At 47.1% G+C, this 15,107-nt stretch overlaps 1 protein-coding gene across 2 annotated transcripts in view; it reads right to left on the bottom strand.

Annotated features, from left to right (window-relative positions):
- The window catches only part of PLEKHM2 (pleckstrin homology and RUN domain containing M2), a 41,018-nt gene that overhangs the window by 14,566 nt on the left and 11,345 nt on the right, over positions 1 to 15,107 (bottom strand). For both annotated transcript variants that reach the window (XM_055419281.2, XM_055419280.2), the window contains exons 2-3: positions 794 to 900; positions 284 to 393 (exon numbers count right to left, since the gene is read on the bottom strand). In XM_055419281.2, the coding sequence (XP_055275256.2) occupies positions 284 to 393; positions 794 to 900 (217 nt within the window). The remainder of the gene's footprint in view (positions 1 to 283; positions 394 to 793; positions 901 to 15,107) is intronic.

Genomic DNA, 15,107 nt, shown 5'->3' with positions numbered 1-15,107 from the left:
TGATCATAGCTCAGGGAGGGAGGCGAGACCCCTCACTCATGCTCGGGCTGGGATTCAGGAGGAGCCCAGCTCTCTTTAGCATCTTACTCTCCTCCCCCAGAGCCACGAGGCTGCAGCCAGGTGTCATGTGCTGGGGAGAAGCGAGGCCTTGTGGAGAGCGCTGGCATTTTAACAGCCCTCCGCCACAGGATACCACGAGGCACTTGGCCTCCCAGGTTGACCTGAGCCCCAAGCTACCTGCAGGGAGGGCGGAGCTTCCCCGAGTCAGCCTGGCTCTACTCACTGCGCCCCAGGTTGGTGGCCACGTGCTGTAGCACCTCGATGTGCTTGACGGCCTCTCTCCTGGTGAAATGAACCACGAGCACCCAGTAGCCAGATGAGAGGTCCTGCAGCCTGAGAAAGTAGGACAGGAGCTGCTGTGACCTGGATGGGGCCACCCTGGGACGCTGTGGTCAGCGGGCCCACCAGCCTCTGTGTCGGCAGGAAGTGCAAGGCTGAAAGCTGGGATTCCCAGGGCACCCACAAGTCTCCTCCTCCTCTACCACCAGGCCTTCATGCCATCATTTCATCTGTGGCTAATCCTTTCCCCCATCATTCATGCCTGCTCAGAGACGGATTACTGGGACAACCTCAGAGAGTCTGCAGCCCCCTTGAGTGAGACCAATGTCTTTCTGCCAGGAAAGAAGAAATAAAGGGCAGACAAGGCTAGGGACTTCCCTCTGGAGGCTACTCATGGCCTTGGTCCTGCCCTGTCCAGCCGCATAGTCCTCTCCAGAAACTGCTGTCCTCTTACCCATAGAGCAGAGCGTGGTCCAAGTGCTCACACAGACGCTGCAGGACTTTGTCGTGGTTGCGGATGGCAGGGGTCTCATCTTCACAGGCGGCAAAGTAGCTCTGCAACTGAAAGGAAAAACAAAATCCCCCCAGATTAGAAATGGATGAAGAGGAGGGCCACAGAAGGTCTGTAATCAAGAAGGTAACTAAAGGGACTTCCCTGGTGGTTCAGTGGTTAAGAATCCCCTGCCTTCCAATGCAGGGGATGTGGGTTCAGTCCCTGGTAGGGAAACTAAGATCCATGTACCACAGTGCAACTAAGCCCGCTCACCGCAAAGAAGATCCCACATGCCACAACGAAGACCCAATGCAGGCAAACTAAAGAAAGAAATGAAACTAAAAAGAAAAAAGAAAGTAGCTAAGAACATCAGTCAAAGGATGTATCCACGATGACCGACACAATCAACCCTGAGCTGCCTGCACCAGCTGCTTTTCCTGTACCACAGGTGTCAGTGGACATAGGAGGGACGCTGACTTAGAGCCCAATCCCCAAGAGGCACTCCGTGTGCTTGTCACAATGACAGCTTGATGCTGGCGAGGAAGTCACGGTCCACATGTGGCTCTCACGTGATACCACGCTTCCGGCCTGCGCCACCAAGCTATATAACCCTAGGAGCTCTGAAGTGAAGTTGCTCCGTCGTGTCCGACTCTTTGCGACCCCATGGACTGTAGCCCACCAGGCTCCTCCATCGATGGAATTTTCCAGGCAAGAGTACTGGAGTGGGTTGCCATTTCCTTCTCCCGGGGATCTTCTTGACCCAGGGATCGAACCCAGGTCTCCCGCATTGCAGGGAGACACTTTACCATCTGAGCCACCAGGGTACCTACAGTAATGTATACAAATGAATACACAGTGCCCAGTAAATCCCCTCGCTCCGCCCTGGAGTTGGCCACATGGTGGCCTGCCTGAAGCTGCCCCTCTGCACAAACCAAGGGCTAAGGGACGTGGGCACCCACTCCAATGGCCTTCTTGTCAGAGGCTGACATGGGACACTGGGTTTACCTGAGGAAGCTGGCTGGATATGGATCCAGGAACCCGCCAGGCCTAGGTTGAGCCCTACACCAAGAATTACACCATTCCCAGACTGGACTGAAAAAAGATTTGGGGGCTTTCCTGGTCTAGTGGTTAAGAATTCACCTGCCAGTGCAGGGGATGTGGGTTCAATCCTTGGTCTGGGAAGATCCCACATGCCACGGAGCAACTAAATCCCATGCTCCACAGCAAGAGAAGCCACCTCAATGAGAAGCTCACATACCACGATGAAGAGTAGCCCCCGCTTACAGCAACTAGAGGAAGTCTGCACACAGCAACAAAGACCCAGTGCAACCAAAACTAACTAGATAAATTTTTTAAAAAAAGGAAATAATCTAATATCATGCATACAGAGTACATCATGTGAAATGCCAGGCTGGATGAATCATAAACTGGAAACAATACTGCTGGGAGAAATATCAATAACCTTGGATATGCAGACACCCTAATGGCAGAAACTGAAGAGGAACTAAAGAGCCTCTTGATGAAGGTGAAAGAGGAGATTGAAAAAGCTGGCTTAAGACAACATTCAGAAAACTGAGATCTTGGCATCTGGTCCCATCACTTCATGGCAAATAGATGGGGAAAGAAATGGAAGCAGTGACAGACTTTATTTTCTTGGGCTCCAAAACTGCAGATGATGATGCAGCCATGATATTAAAAGATGCTTGCTTGTTGGAAGAAAAGCTATGACAAACCTAGACAGAGTATTAAAAAGCAGAGATGTCACTTTGCCATCAAAGGTCTGTATAATCAAAGCTATGGTTTTTCTAGTAGTCATGTACGGATGTGAGAGTTGGACCATAAAGAAGGCTGAGGGTCAAAGAATTGATGCTTCTGAACTGTGGTGCTGGAAAAGACTCTTGAGAGTCCCTTGGACAGCAAGGAGATCAAACCAGTCAGTCTTAAAGGAAATCAACCCTGAAAATTCACTGGAAGGACTGATGCTCAAGCTGAAGCTCCAAACCTTTGGCCACCTGATGCAAAGAGCTGGCTCACTGGAAAAGACCCTGATGCTGGGAAAGATTGAAGGGAGGAGAAGGGGATGACAGAGGATGAGATGGTTGGATGGCATCACTGACTCAATGGACGAAGTCTGAGCAAACCTGGGCAGATAGTGATGACAGGGAAGCCTGGTGTGCTGCAGTCCATGGGGTCTCAAGGAGTTGGACATGACTTAGTGACTGAACAGCAACAAACCTCATATTAAAAATAGATTTGGCCAGTAGGTGAGATGAGCTGCAGCATGGAGTAACCTCAGGAGACTGATGGGGGCAAGGGCCGCTTGCTCAGCTCCAATAAGGACAAGAAAGCCCAGATCAGAACTGAGTCCTCCACAGCCGCTGTGAGGAGGGGGGCCTCTGTCAAGGAGCAAAGCTCTGGGAGGAAAGTCTTTCCCACTTCCCTCTGGTCTACTGCTGCCCTTCTAAAGGCCAGAGTGGGGAAGGACACACAAAAAAGAACACTCATCTCGGTACCCTCATCTCAGGTTTAAGCTCCTGGCACTGGACGAACGTGCTCTCAAGTGTTTTCTGGAAGCAGTGGCAGAAACGGCCTCAGCAGGCAAGACGCATCGGCCACACCAGCAAGCACGCGCTCTTGGCCGGAGGCCAACCATTCAGGCCCCACGACAAAAATAGCTTCTCTTCTCCATGGCCCAGAGTAAACCCAGTGGCCCTGCTGGCCTCGGACAGGCCTCCGTCCTGCAGGGTCTGCCCCTCCTCCCAAGAGGCAAGCCCCAGGAGCAGAGGTTCCTAGAACTAAAAGAAACAGCAAAGAGCCTCCAGAAACTGCAGTGGCTGAAGGTACACTTGCATGGGTTCCCACCGAGAACCATGACATCAGGTCCAGCTTTTTTTAAGTTTTTATTTTTTGGCCATGCCATATGGCATATGGGAGCTTAGTGCCCTGACCAGGGATCAAACCCCAGGCTCCCTGCACTGGAAGTGTGGAGTCCTAACCACTGGACCACCAGGGAAGTGCCCCCCCAGCTTTCTTTTTTAATTTCAAAATCCAAGAAAATCTGAGATCAGAGCTTCTTAGATGTAAGAACTGGAAGGATTTTTAGAGATCTAGTGCAACTCCTATATTAAGGAAGGAAAACACAGGCCTACTCACTTGTTTGAATATAAAGGAGCCACACCCACCGTAACACTTGAAAAATATGGAAAAATTTAAAATTTTACTTATTTATCTTTAAACAGAGAAAGTGACTAAAGTCCAAGAAGGGTAAGTTCTTCACTATGATTTTCAGCTAAGTGAGGGAGCCATGGCTGGAACTCAGACTCCTTTTTCAGGTCAAGATACCTTAAAACAAGATATATTCTAAAAGCATTATTTGCTCATCGTAAAAGTGTAAGCCATATGGAAGTGTGTGTGTGTATGCATTGTTGTTGTTGTGAAAGTCGCTCAGTTGTGTCCTACTCTTTGCGACCCCATGGACTGTATTATAGTCCATGGAATTCCCCAGGTCAGAATACTGGACTGGGTAGCCTTTCCCTTCTCCAGGGGATCTTCCCAATCCAGGAATCAAACCCAGGACTTCTGCACTGCAGGCAGATTTTTTACCAGCTGAACCACAAGGGAAGCCCTATATATATATATACATATATATATATACACACACACACACACACACACACAGATATATATATATATATATGAAGACTTCCTCTTCCTGCTCCCACTGTCAACAGCTTATATGCGTGCCCTCCAACTCTTTTCCTGCATCAGTCAGTTCAGTTCAGTTCAGTCGCTCAGTCGTGTCCGACTCTCCGCGACCCCATGAATCACAGCACGCCAGGCCTCCCTGTCCATCACCAACTCCCGGAGTTCACTCAAACTCATGTCCACAGAGTCGGTGATGCCATCCAGCCGTAGGTATTGCGAGGGGGCATCAGAGGGCAGACACACTGAAATCATAATCACAGGAAACTAGCCGATCTGATCACATGGACCACAGCCGAATGTGGTCCACTGGAGAAGGGAATGGCAAACCACTTCAGTATACTGGCCTTGAGAACCCCATGAACAGTAACAAAGGGCAAAATGATAGGATACTGAATGAGGAATTCCCCAGGTCGGTAGGTGCCCAGTATGCTACTGGAGCTCAGTGGAGAACTAACTGTAGAAGGAATAAAGGGATGGAGCAAAAGCAAAACCAATACCCAGCTGTGGATGTGACCAGTGATAGAAGCAAGGTCCGATGCTGTAAAGAGCAGTATTGCATAGGAACCTGGAATGTTAGGTGAATGAATCAAGGCAAATTGGAAGTGGTCAAACAGGAGATGACAAGAGTGAACATAGACATTCTAGGAATCAGTAAATTAAAATGGACTGGAATGGGTGAATTTAACTCGGATGACCATTATATCTACTACTGTGGGCAGGAATCCCTTAGAAGAAATGGAGTAGCCATCATGGTCAACAAAAGAGTCCGAAATGCAGTACTTGGATGCAATCTTAAAAACGACAGAATGATTTCTGTTCGTTTCCAAGGCAAACCATTCAATATTACAGTAATCCAGGCCTATGCCCCAACCAGTAATGCTGAAGAAGCCGAAGTTAATCGGTTCTATGAAGACCTACAAGACCTGTTAGAATTAACACCCAAAAAAGATGTCCTTTTCATTATAGGGGACTGGAATGCAAAAGTAGGAAGTCAGGAAACACCTGGAGTAACAGGCAAATTTGGCCTTGGAGCACGGAATGAAGCAGGGCAAAGGCTAATAGAGTTTTGTCAAGAGAATGCACTGGTCATAGCAAACACCCTCTTCCAACAACACAAGAGAAGACTCTACACATGGACATCACCAGATGGTCAACACCGAAATCAGATTGATTATATTCTTTGCAACCAAAGATGGAGAAGCTGTATACGGTTAGCGAAAACAAGACCAGGAGCTGACTGTGGCTCAGATCATGAACTCCTTATTGCGAAATTCAGACTTAAATTGAAGAAAGTAGGGAAAACCACTAGACCATTCAGATATGACCTCAATCAAATCCCTTATGAATATACAGTGGAAGTGAGAAATAGATTTAAGGGACTAGATCTAATTGACAGAGTGCCTGATGAACTCTGGACGGAGGTTCATGACATTTCCTGCATACAAAGACTTAAAAGAGTGAAATGGGATCATGCTGTACTCATTGCTCTGAAACTTGCTTTCTCTTAATATATCAAATGTATACTTCCATATCATTACAGAGAGATCCACTCCATTCTTTTTTAACAGCCACAAGTGTGTTCTAAAATATGCTGCACCATGCTTTAACCATTGTTAGATACAGCTATTGTCTTCACTTCTTTGATATTACACAGAATACTGCAGCGCACATCTGGGGATGCCTGGGTGGCTCTTTCTGTATGGTAAAACAGAACAGTGTGCAGAGTGGAACCGCAGAGCTGAAGACCATTCATAACTACTTTGGCTGGATCTTGCTGTGCGCCGTTTTAAAATGTTGGACTTATTTACATTCCCATCATGCAGGCCAAAACTGGGGATAAGTAGTCTAATTTCCGCCTGTCCAGTGGGTGAAAAACAGTATCTGACTGCTTTGAATTGTATTTCTCTGATGACTAAGGCAGTGGAACACCCTCATTCGCCATTTGCATTTCTTTTTCTGTGAATTGCCTGCGCACACCTCTGCCCAACCTTCTCCTGGTTGTTTGTCTTTTTTCTGATTGCTCTGTTAACACTCTCTGTTAGTTAAGGTTTTAATCCTGTGTGTTGCTATGTGGGGTGTTTTTGTATTTGTTTGTTTTTTTGCCCAGTGTGAGTTGACCTTTCTTTTTTCTTTTATTTTTCAACTGGCCTTTGAACCTTGCTTATGGTGCTTTTTTACCTATTGAGAAATTCTTATTTTTTGTATAGTAAAATCAGTCTATTTTTTCCTTTATAATTTTCCATTTTCCCTGGTCTAATACTATAAAAATACCTTTATTCTTCTATAGTTTTAGGACTTTCTTAGTTTCTTTTTTAATGTATAGATTTTTATGTATGGCATGAGGTAAGGATTCAGCTTTATTAATTTCTGGATGGATAACCCATTTTTCACATTTATTGGTACCGATTTGTGATTTAATAAACCATTTTTCTAGACATCTTGCTATGAACAGAATGAGGCCACTCCATCTGCAACCATCCTTTTTCAAAAGTGTTTTGACTCTCTTGGCATATTTTTTTAGAATAACATTTCCCTATAATTACTTTCTGGATTTGGAAGCAAATTATACTCAGTCCAGAGATTATTTGGGGGAAAAAATGGTACTTTTGCAATACCAGGTCTTCCCACCAGGAACATGAGATATTTTTAAAAATTTATTTTAATTAATTGATTTGGCTGTGCCAGGTCTTAGTTGTGGCCCACAGGACCTTTAGTTGTATCATGGGAACTCTTTTGGTTATGGCATGCAAGGTCTAGTTCCCTACCAGGGATCAAACTGGGCCCCCTGCATTGGAAGTGTGGTGTCTTGGCCACTGGACCACCAGGGACGTCCCTGGAATTTTTTTTTCTTTTTCATTTACATAGGTCTTCTTTTATATCCTTTGGTAAGTTTTCCAACTTTCTTTGGATAGGTCTTGTACATTTCAAGGGGGTGCTGTATACGTATACATGGTAGGAAGAGTTAGGGAAAAGTTTGCAACCAGGAAACAACTTCTGCAAAAGGTATAATAGAGAGAGTGTATAGCATGGTGGTGATGAGCCAGGGCTCTGGAGAGGAAACACCGGTCCAAAGACTGGCTCTACTACTATAAAGTACCTTTGGCAAATTACTCAACCCTCTAACCCTCACTTTTTCTCATCTGTAAAAGACGTTAAAAACATTGTTTAGAGCTAAGCTGTCCAATACAGTAGCCACTAACTACATGTGACTATGTGAGTTTAATTAAATTTAAAATCAAACAAAAGTAAAAACGCAGTTCTTTAGTTGCACTAGCCCCATTTCAAATGCTCAATAACCACACATGGTTAGTGACTACTGTATTGGACAGTGCAGATGTAGAACATTCCTTTATTGCAGAAAGGTCTGTTGGTTTCGGGGATCAAATGATATAAAGCATGAAAAGGCTTAGCATGGACCATGGTAAGCAAAAAATGCTCAATAAGCATTAGCCAAGATTATTAAGAATAATGAAACCACAGTGATAGTTCATGTAGCATTATTTACAGTCACCAAGTTACAGAAGCAACGTCAGTGTCCGTCGACAGATAAATGGATAAAGAAGTGGTATATATGCAATGGAATATTACTCAGCCACAAAACAGAACAAACAAATGTAAGGAAACAGAGACTATGGCTACAGAGAACAAACTGGTGATTCCTGGGGTGGGGGTGAGGGGCAATGGATGGGCAAAATAGGTGACAGGGATCAAGAGTTACAAACTTCCAGTTATAAAACAATTCATGGGTAGGGGATAGAGTCAATATTATAATAGTTTTGTATGGTGACAATGTGGTGATCCTTTTATAGTGAATAAAAATATTGAATCACTATGTTGCACACCTGAAACAAATAAAGTAAGTTAATTATACTCCAAACAAATAAATAAATGGAAGGAACATTCCATATTCTTAGTTACACCAATGACGCAGCACTTAGCCAAACATAAGTTCAGGGCCAAAGAAGACTCAGTAATGCTCTCTGCTCTCAAGAACTAGTATTCCTAGCTCACTAGGCAGGTGGTTCCAAAGCCTATCCTTTGACCACTCTTCTATAGTAGGTTGACAAAACATTTCCATCATCTCAGGGGACAAGGAGATCTTCAATCAATGCAATAACCCAGCACAGTTCTTGAGAGGGAACAGGAAGGAGGATGGGGATGTCTCTGAGTCAGTGACGAAAGAATTTTAGGTACTCTGTCAACAGCTTGAGCTCATACCTTGGAAGCTGTTCAGAAAGTGCAACATCAAGGTGAACAACCAAGGTCTCCTCCCTCTCCACCCCTGCCCTGGCCACAGAGCGGCAGCTGCCAGGAGCTACTCATAGCACCAGGAAGGTCACAGGCTCTGAAAGTGGGAGGAGAGCAAATATCGAAGCCTCATTTGAGGGTCCCTGGGCAAGAGAATCAGTGAAATGGGGCTAATGAAAACAACGCTGCCTGGATGCACGACTGCCGAATCATATTCAAAATTACTCCTTAGTTAGACACAAAACCTTCTGGAGCAGCTACCAATGGCTGTAACTAGAGCCATCATTTTTAAAAATATATATATGTATTTTTTGCTGCATCGGGTCTCAGATGTGGCACATGGGGTCTTCATTGTTTCTCTGTGGAATCTTTTGTTGTGGCACACAGACTCTCTAGTTGTGGCATGTGGGATCAACAGTTGCAGTGCACGGGCTTAGTTGCTCTGTGGCATGTAGGATCTTAGTTCCCCAAACAGGGATCAAACCCACGTCCCCCACATTGCAAGGTGGATTCTCAACCACTGGGCCACCAGGGAAGTCCCGAGAGCCATTGTTTATGGAATGCTTGTTATGTGCACTATGAAGGTGGCAGACAACCTGGATTTAAATGTGGGCTCTGCTACACATTCATTGTGTGACCTTGGGCAAACGACTTAACCTCTCTAAACTGTTTCCTCTTCTCTCAGCTGTGTCGTGTGGCATGTGGGATCTTAATTTCCCAACCAGGGATGAAACCCATGCCCCCTGCATTGGGAGCAAAGGGTCCTAACCACTGGATTGCCAGGTAATTCCCTAAACTCAGTTTCCTGATCTACAAAAACAGAGGCTGTGTGAGGGATCAGATAATACCTTAATTTATTTATCAAAGTGCACAATGCCTTGAAAGCACTTAATAAATGTTAGCAGCTATGATGACATACTTTACAAACACTCCTTAACTTTACCATCACAGCAACCCTATAAAGTAGGTCACAGAGCTAGTCAGTGGGAGAGGCAGAGTTTAAATCCAAGTCTTTTCATCCAGCCTAGCTTCAAGATCCCCAAGCGAATGGTGCATATCAAACACTGTATGCTGTTCTAGTACGTTGTAGGAGAACCCGAGAAAGCGAAATGCAGTCCCCTCCTTTCTTTAAGTCACAAGCAGTAAAAAGCCCACAGTGCCCATGAGTGCAGTACCTTCTGCAGCTCTGCTTTTTGGAAGATGGATGGCGGAGAAAAGGCTGCTGTGGCTCCTTTAAGAAGAAAGTCCACATACTCTCGCCATGCTCCACACGGGCATCTTCCCAGTAGTGAGGAAGTGGATGGTCTGGTTAAACAAGCCAGAGCTGCTCCAGGAGGAGCTTTCCCCACTTCTGGGAAAAAATTCATCCCGCCCATCAGATTGTCAAGTACTTCTTTTATGCCCATGAAAATTTGGGGAAAAGGCCAAACATTTCAGAATCAGTAGGAGTCTATAGCAGGGGTCAACAAGCGATGGCCAGTGGGTCTGCCTACTTTTGCAAATAAAGTTTTATTAAAATGGCCACACTCATTTGCTTTGCATCATCTACAGCTGCTCTGGCACTATGAGGGCCCAACTAAGTGGATGCGACAGAGGCTGTGTGGCCCTCAGAACCTAAAATATTTACTATTTGGCCCTTTACAGAAAAAGTCTCCCGACCTCTGGTCTAGAGCCTCAAGCAGAGGTGACAAGGAATGACACCTGTCACAGACTGGGCCAGGAGATGTCTCTTGCCCAGTGCTCAGTTTAGCAGTGGCCAGAAGGGGAGGTTTGAGCCTTGAAGATTCAAATGTTTCAATAAAGATTTATTGAGCACCCGCCATGTATATACCAGATGCTGTTCTTTTTTTGGCTGTGTCATGTGGCTTGTGGGATCTTAGTTCCCCGACCAGGGGTTGCACCTGGGCCCTCAGTGGTGAGTTTGGAGTCTTAACCACTGGACCTCCAGGTAATTTCCATCAAATGCTATTCTTATACAGAAGTCCTTGCCCTTGTATAATGTAAATCATATGCAAATATATAATATAGTGCCAAGGATTAACAATGCCATAAGAAACAAAGCAGGGATTCAGTTCAGTTCAGTCGCTCAGTCGTGTCCGACTCTTTGCGACCCCATGAATCACAGCACGCCAGGCCTCCATATCCATCACCAACTCCCGGAGTTCACCCAAACTCATGTCCATCGAGTCGGTGATGCCATCCAGCCATCTCATTCTCTGTCGTCCCCGTCTCCTCCCACCCCCAATCCTTCCTAGCATCAGACTCTTTTCCAGTGAGTCAACTCATCGCATGAGGTGGCCAAAGAGTCTGCTATAAATATGGGATCTCACTGAGGAAATGACAACAGAGGTAACTAGGGGAAGAGTACCCTAGTTAGAAGAACAGCAGGTGCAAAGGTCCTGAGGCAGGGGCAACAGTAAAGAAACTGGTATGGCAAGGATGTGAGTGATAATGAGATTAGAGAACAGCCAAGGGCCACAGCACGTGAAGCCATACAGGCCATTGTAAAAAAATTTACATTTCATTCCTAGTTTGATGGGAAGTTATTGAAAATAGGGAAATGTTAACAATATAATTCAATATACAAAGCTGCTCTAGCATCTATATGGTGTCTATATAAACTGTGGAAAGCCACGGTGGAGGCAGACAGACTGGCTGAGAGGCTATCCCAGTGTGGATGGATAAGCTGGGAGCTGGCTGTAGTGGTGGACGTGATAAAGGGTTGGATTTAACATCTATTCTGCAGGTGGTGCCCCAGGGACTTACTGATAGATTAGATGTAGGGTAGGAGAGAAAAGAAGATGCCAAGGATGATTCTAAGGTTTTTGGTCTGAGTAACTAAATGGCAGTGCCATTTCCAGATCGGGTGGAGCTCCACATTAGCCACAGTAAGTTCCAAATATCCATGTGTTGGGCAGGGTGGGCGGTATTCTCTGGTGGTCCAGTATTAAGAATCTGCCTTGCAATGCAGGGAACACAGGTTTGACCCCTGCTCCAGCAAGATCCCACATGCTGAGGGGTAACTAAGTCTGTGCAACTACTCACAACTACTGAGTCTGTATTCTGCAGCCTGCAAGCCGCAGCTACTGAAGCTTGCACACCCCAGAGCCTGTGCTCTGCAATAACAGAAGCCACTGCAACAGAAAGCCTGCACATTGTAACTCGAGAGTAGTCCTCGCTCGCCCCAACTGGAGAAACCTCTCATGCAGCAATGAAGACCCAGCATAACCAAAAATGAAAATTAATTAATTAATAAAATAAAAAGATACCTATCAGGTATCTAAGCGGACATGTCAAGGAGACAGTTGTATAAGTGGGTCTGGAGTTCAGAAAGAGGTCATCGCCATCAGTCTTTGGATGGTATTTAAAGCTGTGGAATTGGATGAGATCATCTTGGGAATGAAGAAAGAGGAGCATCTGAGCATGGAGCCAAGGCGCTCCAATGTCGGACCGGGGGCCCTTCCCGAGTCTGCACAACAGGGTCTCATGGGGAAATGGAGGAAAAGAACAAGGCAAAGGCGCCCCCCACCCAGATCAACCAGAGCAGAAACTCTGGGGGCGGGGCCCAGGAGCCAGCAATTGTTTTTAATACTCCCCAGACAATCCTAACGCCAGCCAGGGTGGAGGATCACTGCTTTAGACTGCGAAGGCACAGCCAACGAGGCAGGTGGGAAGTCTGGACAGTGTGTACTCCAGAAGTCAAGTGAAGACAGTTTGCAAAGGGAGGGAGTGATCAGTCCATCAGGTCATGTTCCCACAAAAAGGGAGGGCCTCGAACCTTGATGAAAAGCAACAGGAGTGAAGAGGTAGGGACAAAAGCCTGGGAGAGGTCCACCAGGGAGAGCCAGAGCTTTTTTGGATCCTGTTTCAAGCAAATGAGGTATTTGTAAATTGACATCCATGGGGCAACTGGACCTTGAAAACAGGATGTATGATGACATGGAGGAAAAACTGAAGAGAGAAAAGAAGAGGAAGAAGAAGGAAGCAAAAAGAGGAGATGGCAATACAGAAAACTCTGTTGACCAGCTTTGCCAATAGGATGGCCGGAAAATGGGGGTGGAGTAAAGGAGCCAAGTCCTTGAACAGGAAAGAAGGGGTGGGATCCACAGCCCAGGGGAGGGGTGGCCACAGATGGGAACCCAGGTGGGTGAGGTGGGCTTGATGGTGGGAGGAGGAAAAAATTCTCATGAGAAGAAAATTTATAAAAATAAGCAAGGTCCCCTGAGAATGAAGAGAGAAACAGTAAGATTTAAAAGTAACTGTTTTGTTTTTAAAGCCATGGTTTGTTGAGAGTCCTTGAACTTAGGCCTCATCTCCAACTCCTGCTCCCAGACCACACCCGGACTGGCTAGGCTGCTCTGGGTCCTCCTGGTGTGCTCAGGCACCGAGGCCAGGAAGAGGCAGGCTTAGCCCACCCCAGAGCCTCACGGCTGGGAGGCCGGCGCTCCCTGCTGAGCACTCTGGGACGATGGGCAATCACGAGACATGGCCAAGGAGACGTGGGGGTGGTGCACTCCTGCAAGCCAAGAAATGCCTGACTCAGAGCATTTTAATTAGGGTCAGTCCCACTCTCTGCTCCGAGCTGAAACAGCCAGGCCCTCTCGGCCTTGCCTCTCTCATAGATGTGTAGCCATGAAATGATTTTTAGTTTTATGGTTGGTATCAGGAAATCCTTCCAGAATTGGTCCCTGATAGCTAACTTAAGGGTGGCTCTGACAGGTTAAAAACAGCCAGAAGAAAATGAGCCAGTTACAGGTGTCCTCCTGTCTTTCTCCCTGGTCAGTCAAGACCAAAGAGGCTGTGATGCTGCCCAGCAAACAGACAGGGAATCTGGAATTTCGCTCGGCTGGCTACTCACAGGCTGTACAGGGTGGAGGGGGTAGGGGGGCACGGGGGAATCCCATTCCTGTATTTCAGAGCAGAATAAAACCCCTGCCCCAGTAAAGCCAGGAGAGTCTGCGAGGCTGGAGAGACCCAGCGCTGACGACATGCTCACGTGAACCGCCCAACCACTTTGGGGCTCCATCCTTACTCAGCACACACAGACGAACGCAGGAGTCCCTCCTGCTGCCCAGGGAGGAGGTTGCCAGGTAACAGCAGCCACCCTAGTGGCTCCATGGAGACCAGATGTATTTAGATGACAGTGTTTAGAGCAGCCTCCTCAGTCCAGGTCTAGGAAGTAGAAATCCAAAAGCAGAAGAGAACCCAATTGAAGGGAGGGTGGGCAGCCACCTGACCTCAGAGCACCTTTTACCTATTAAGCCGATGGCAGCCTTGGTCACACAGGCTCAACCCAGGCTCAGAGCCACCATGAGCCACAGGACCTCCTGGGACACTTCATCTCTGGGGCTGCCTCTCACGGGTTCCAGGTGCAATGAGGGCGACGGACGAGGCCTGCAGGGAGTGAGAGGCCTCTACCTGCCTTGCCTTTGGGATTCTAGCTAACGAGGGTCTCCTGCTGGGTCAAACCATGCCTGTGGCCCTTGGGAACACTTGCTCTTCTTTCCAAATCAGACACTCCGAGGACAAGCAGACATCAGGCCGTGTGATACCATCTACTACTTCTGGGGTCAGAATGGCCCCATATTTTGATTCCTGAACATCCCCAGGGAGAGGGACCCTGAGGGTGCATCCTTGGCAGAGATGGCAGGAGAAGTGTTGGTGTGGCCGCCAAAACAGCAGTGTTGGTGTGGCTGCCCACCCTGATTCTGCACCAGCAGTTTGCACTGGCTTCAGATACTTCCTCTCATGGATCTGAAGAGACGGCCAGGGCTTATCACCCACCTTCTCAAAAATAAATAGAGAGAAACAAATAAGGCAGGCAGGCTAGAGTCTTCTAAGTCTTAGCAAAGCTTCTTAAGAACAATAATGCCTGCCTTACATGATCCAAGCAATGAGAGGCTACTGCCAACAGCATTTCTGGAAAGACGCTCCACTGGAATTGAAGACAAGCCTGGGTGTGGGCCAGGAGGAATAAGTTTGGAATCGAAGGGTGGGAGAGACGTTAGAAGTCACCTGGCTGCTGCCAGCTCCCGCTCCCATCGTAGCGGGATGCGGTAGCTCCCATGGCAGCGGCACCAGGATGGAGCAGAATCGTGTGTGCTGTGTGTTCTTTCAGGCCCCTGGCTGACTTCCAGGTCTCTGGTATTTGCCCAGGGACCTCTTGGGGGTAGCGGGGGCCTCACGGCATCTTCCTTTCCTGGAGCCTCTCATTCATGGGGGTGTGGGGGGAGTTACAATGAGCAAGGAAGAGGGTCTCAGTGACGGAACTTTACTGAATGAGCTGAAAATCAGAGAAATAACCATTCAGCCAGAACCCTCA

This window comes from Moschus berezovskii, chromosome 17, assembly GCF_049115385.1.
Source record: "Moschus berezovskii isolate FMDL1 chromosome 17, NW_MosBer_1.0, whole genome shotgun sequence".
Taxonomy (NCBI): Eukaryota; Metazoa; Chordata; class Mammalia; order Artiodactyla; family Moschidae; genus Moschus; species Moschus berezovskii.
This window is presented reverse-complemented; position numbering and strand designations above follow the sequence as displayed.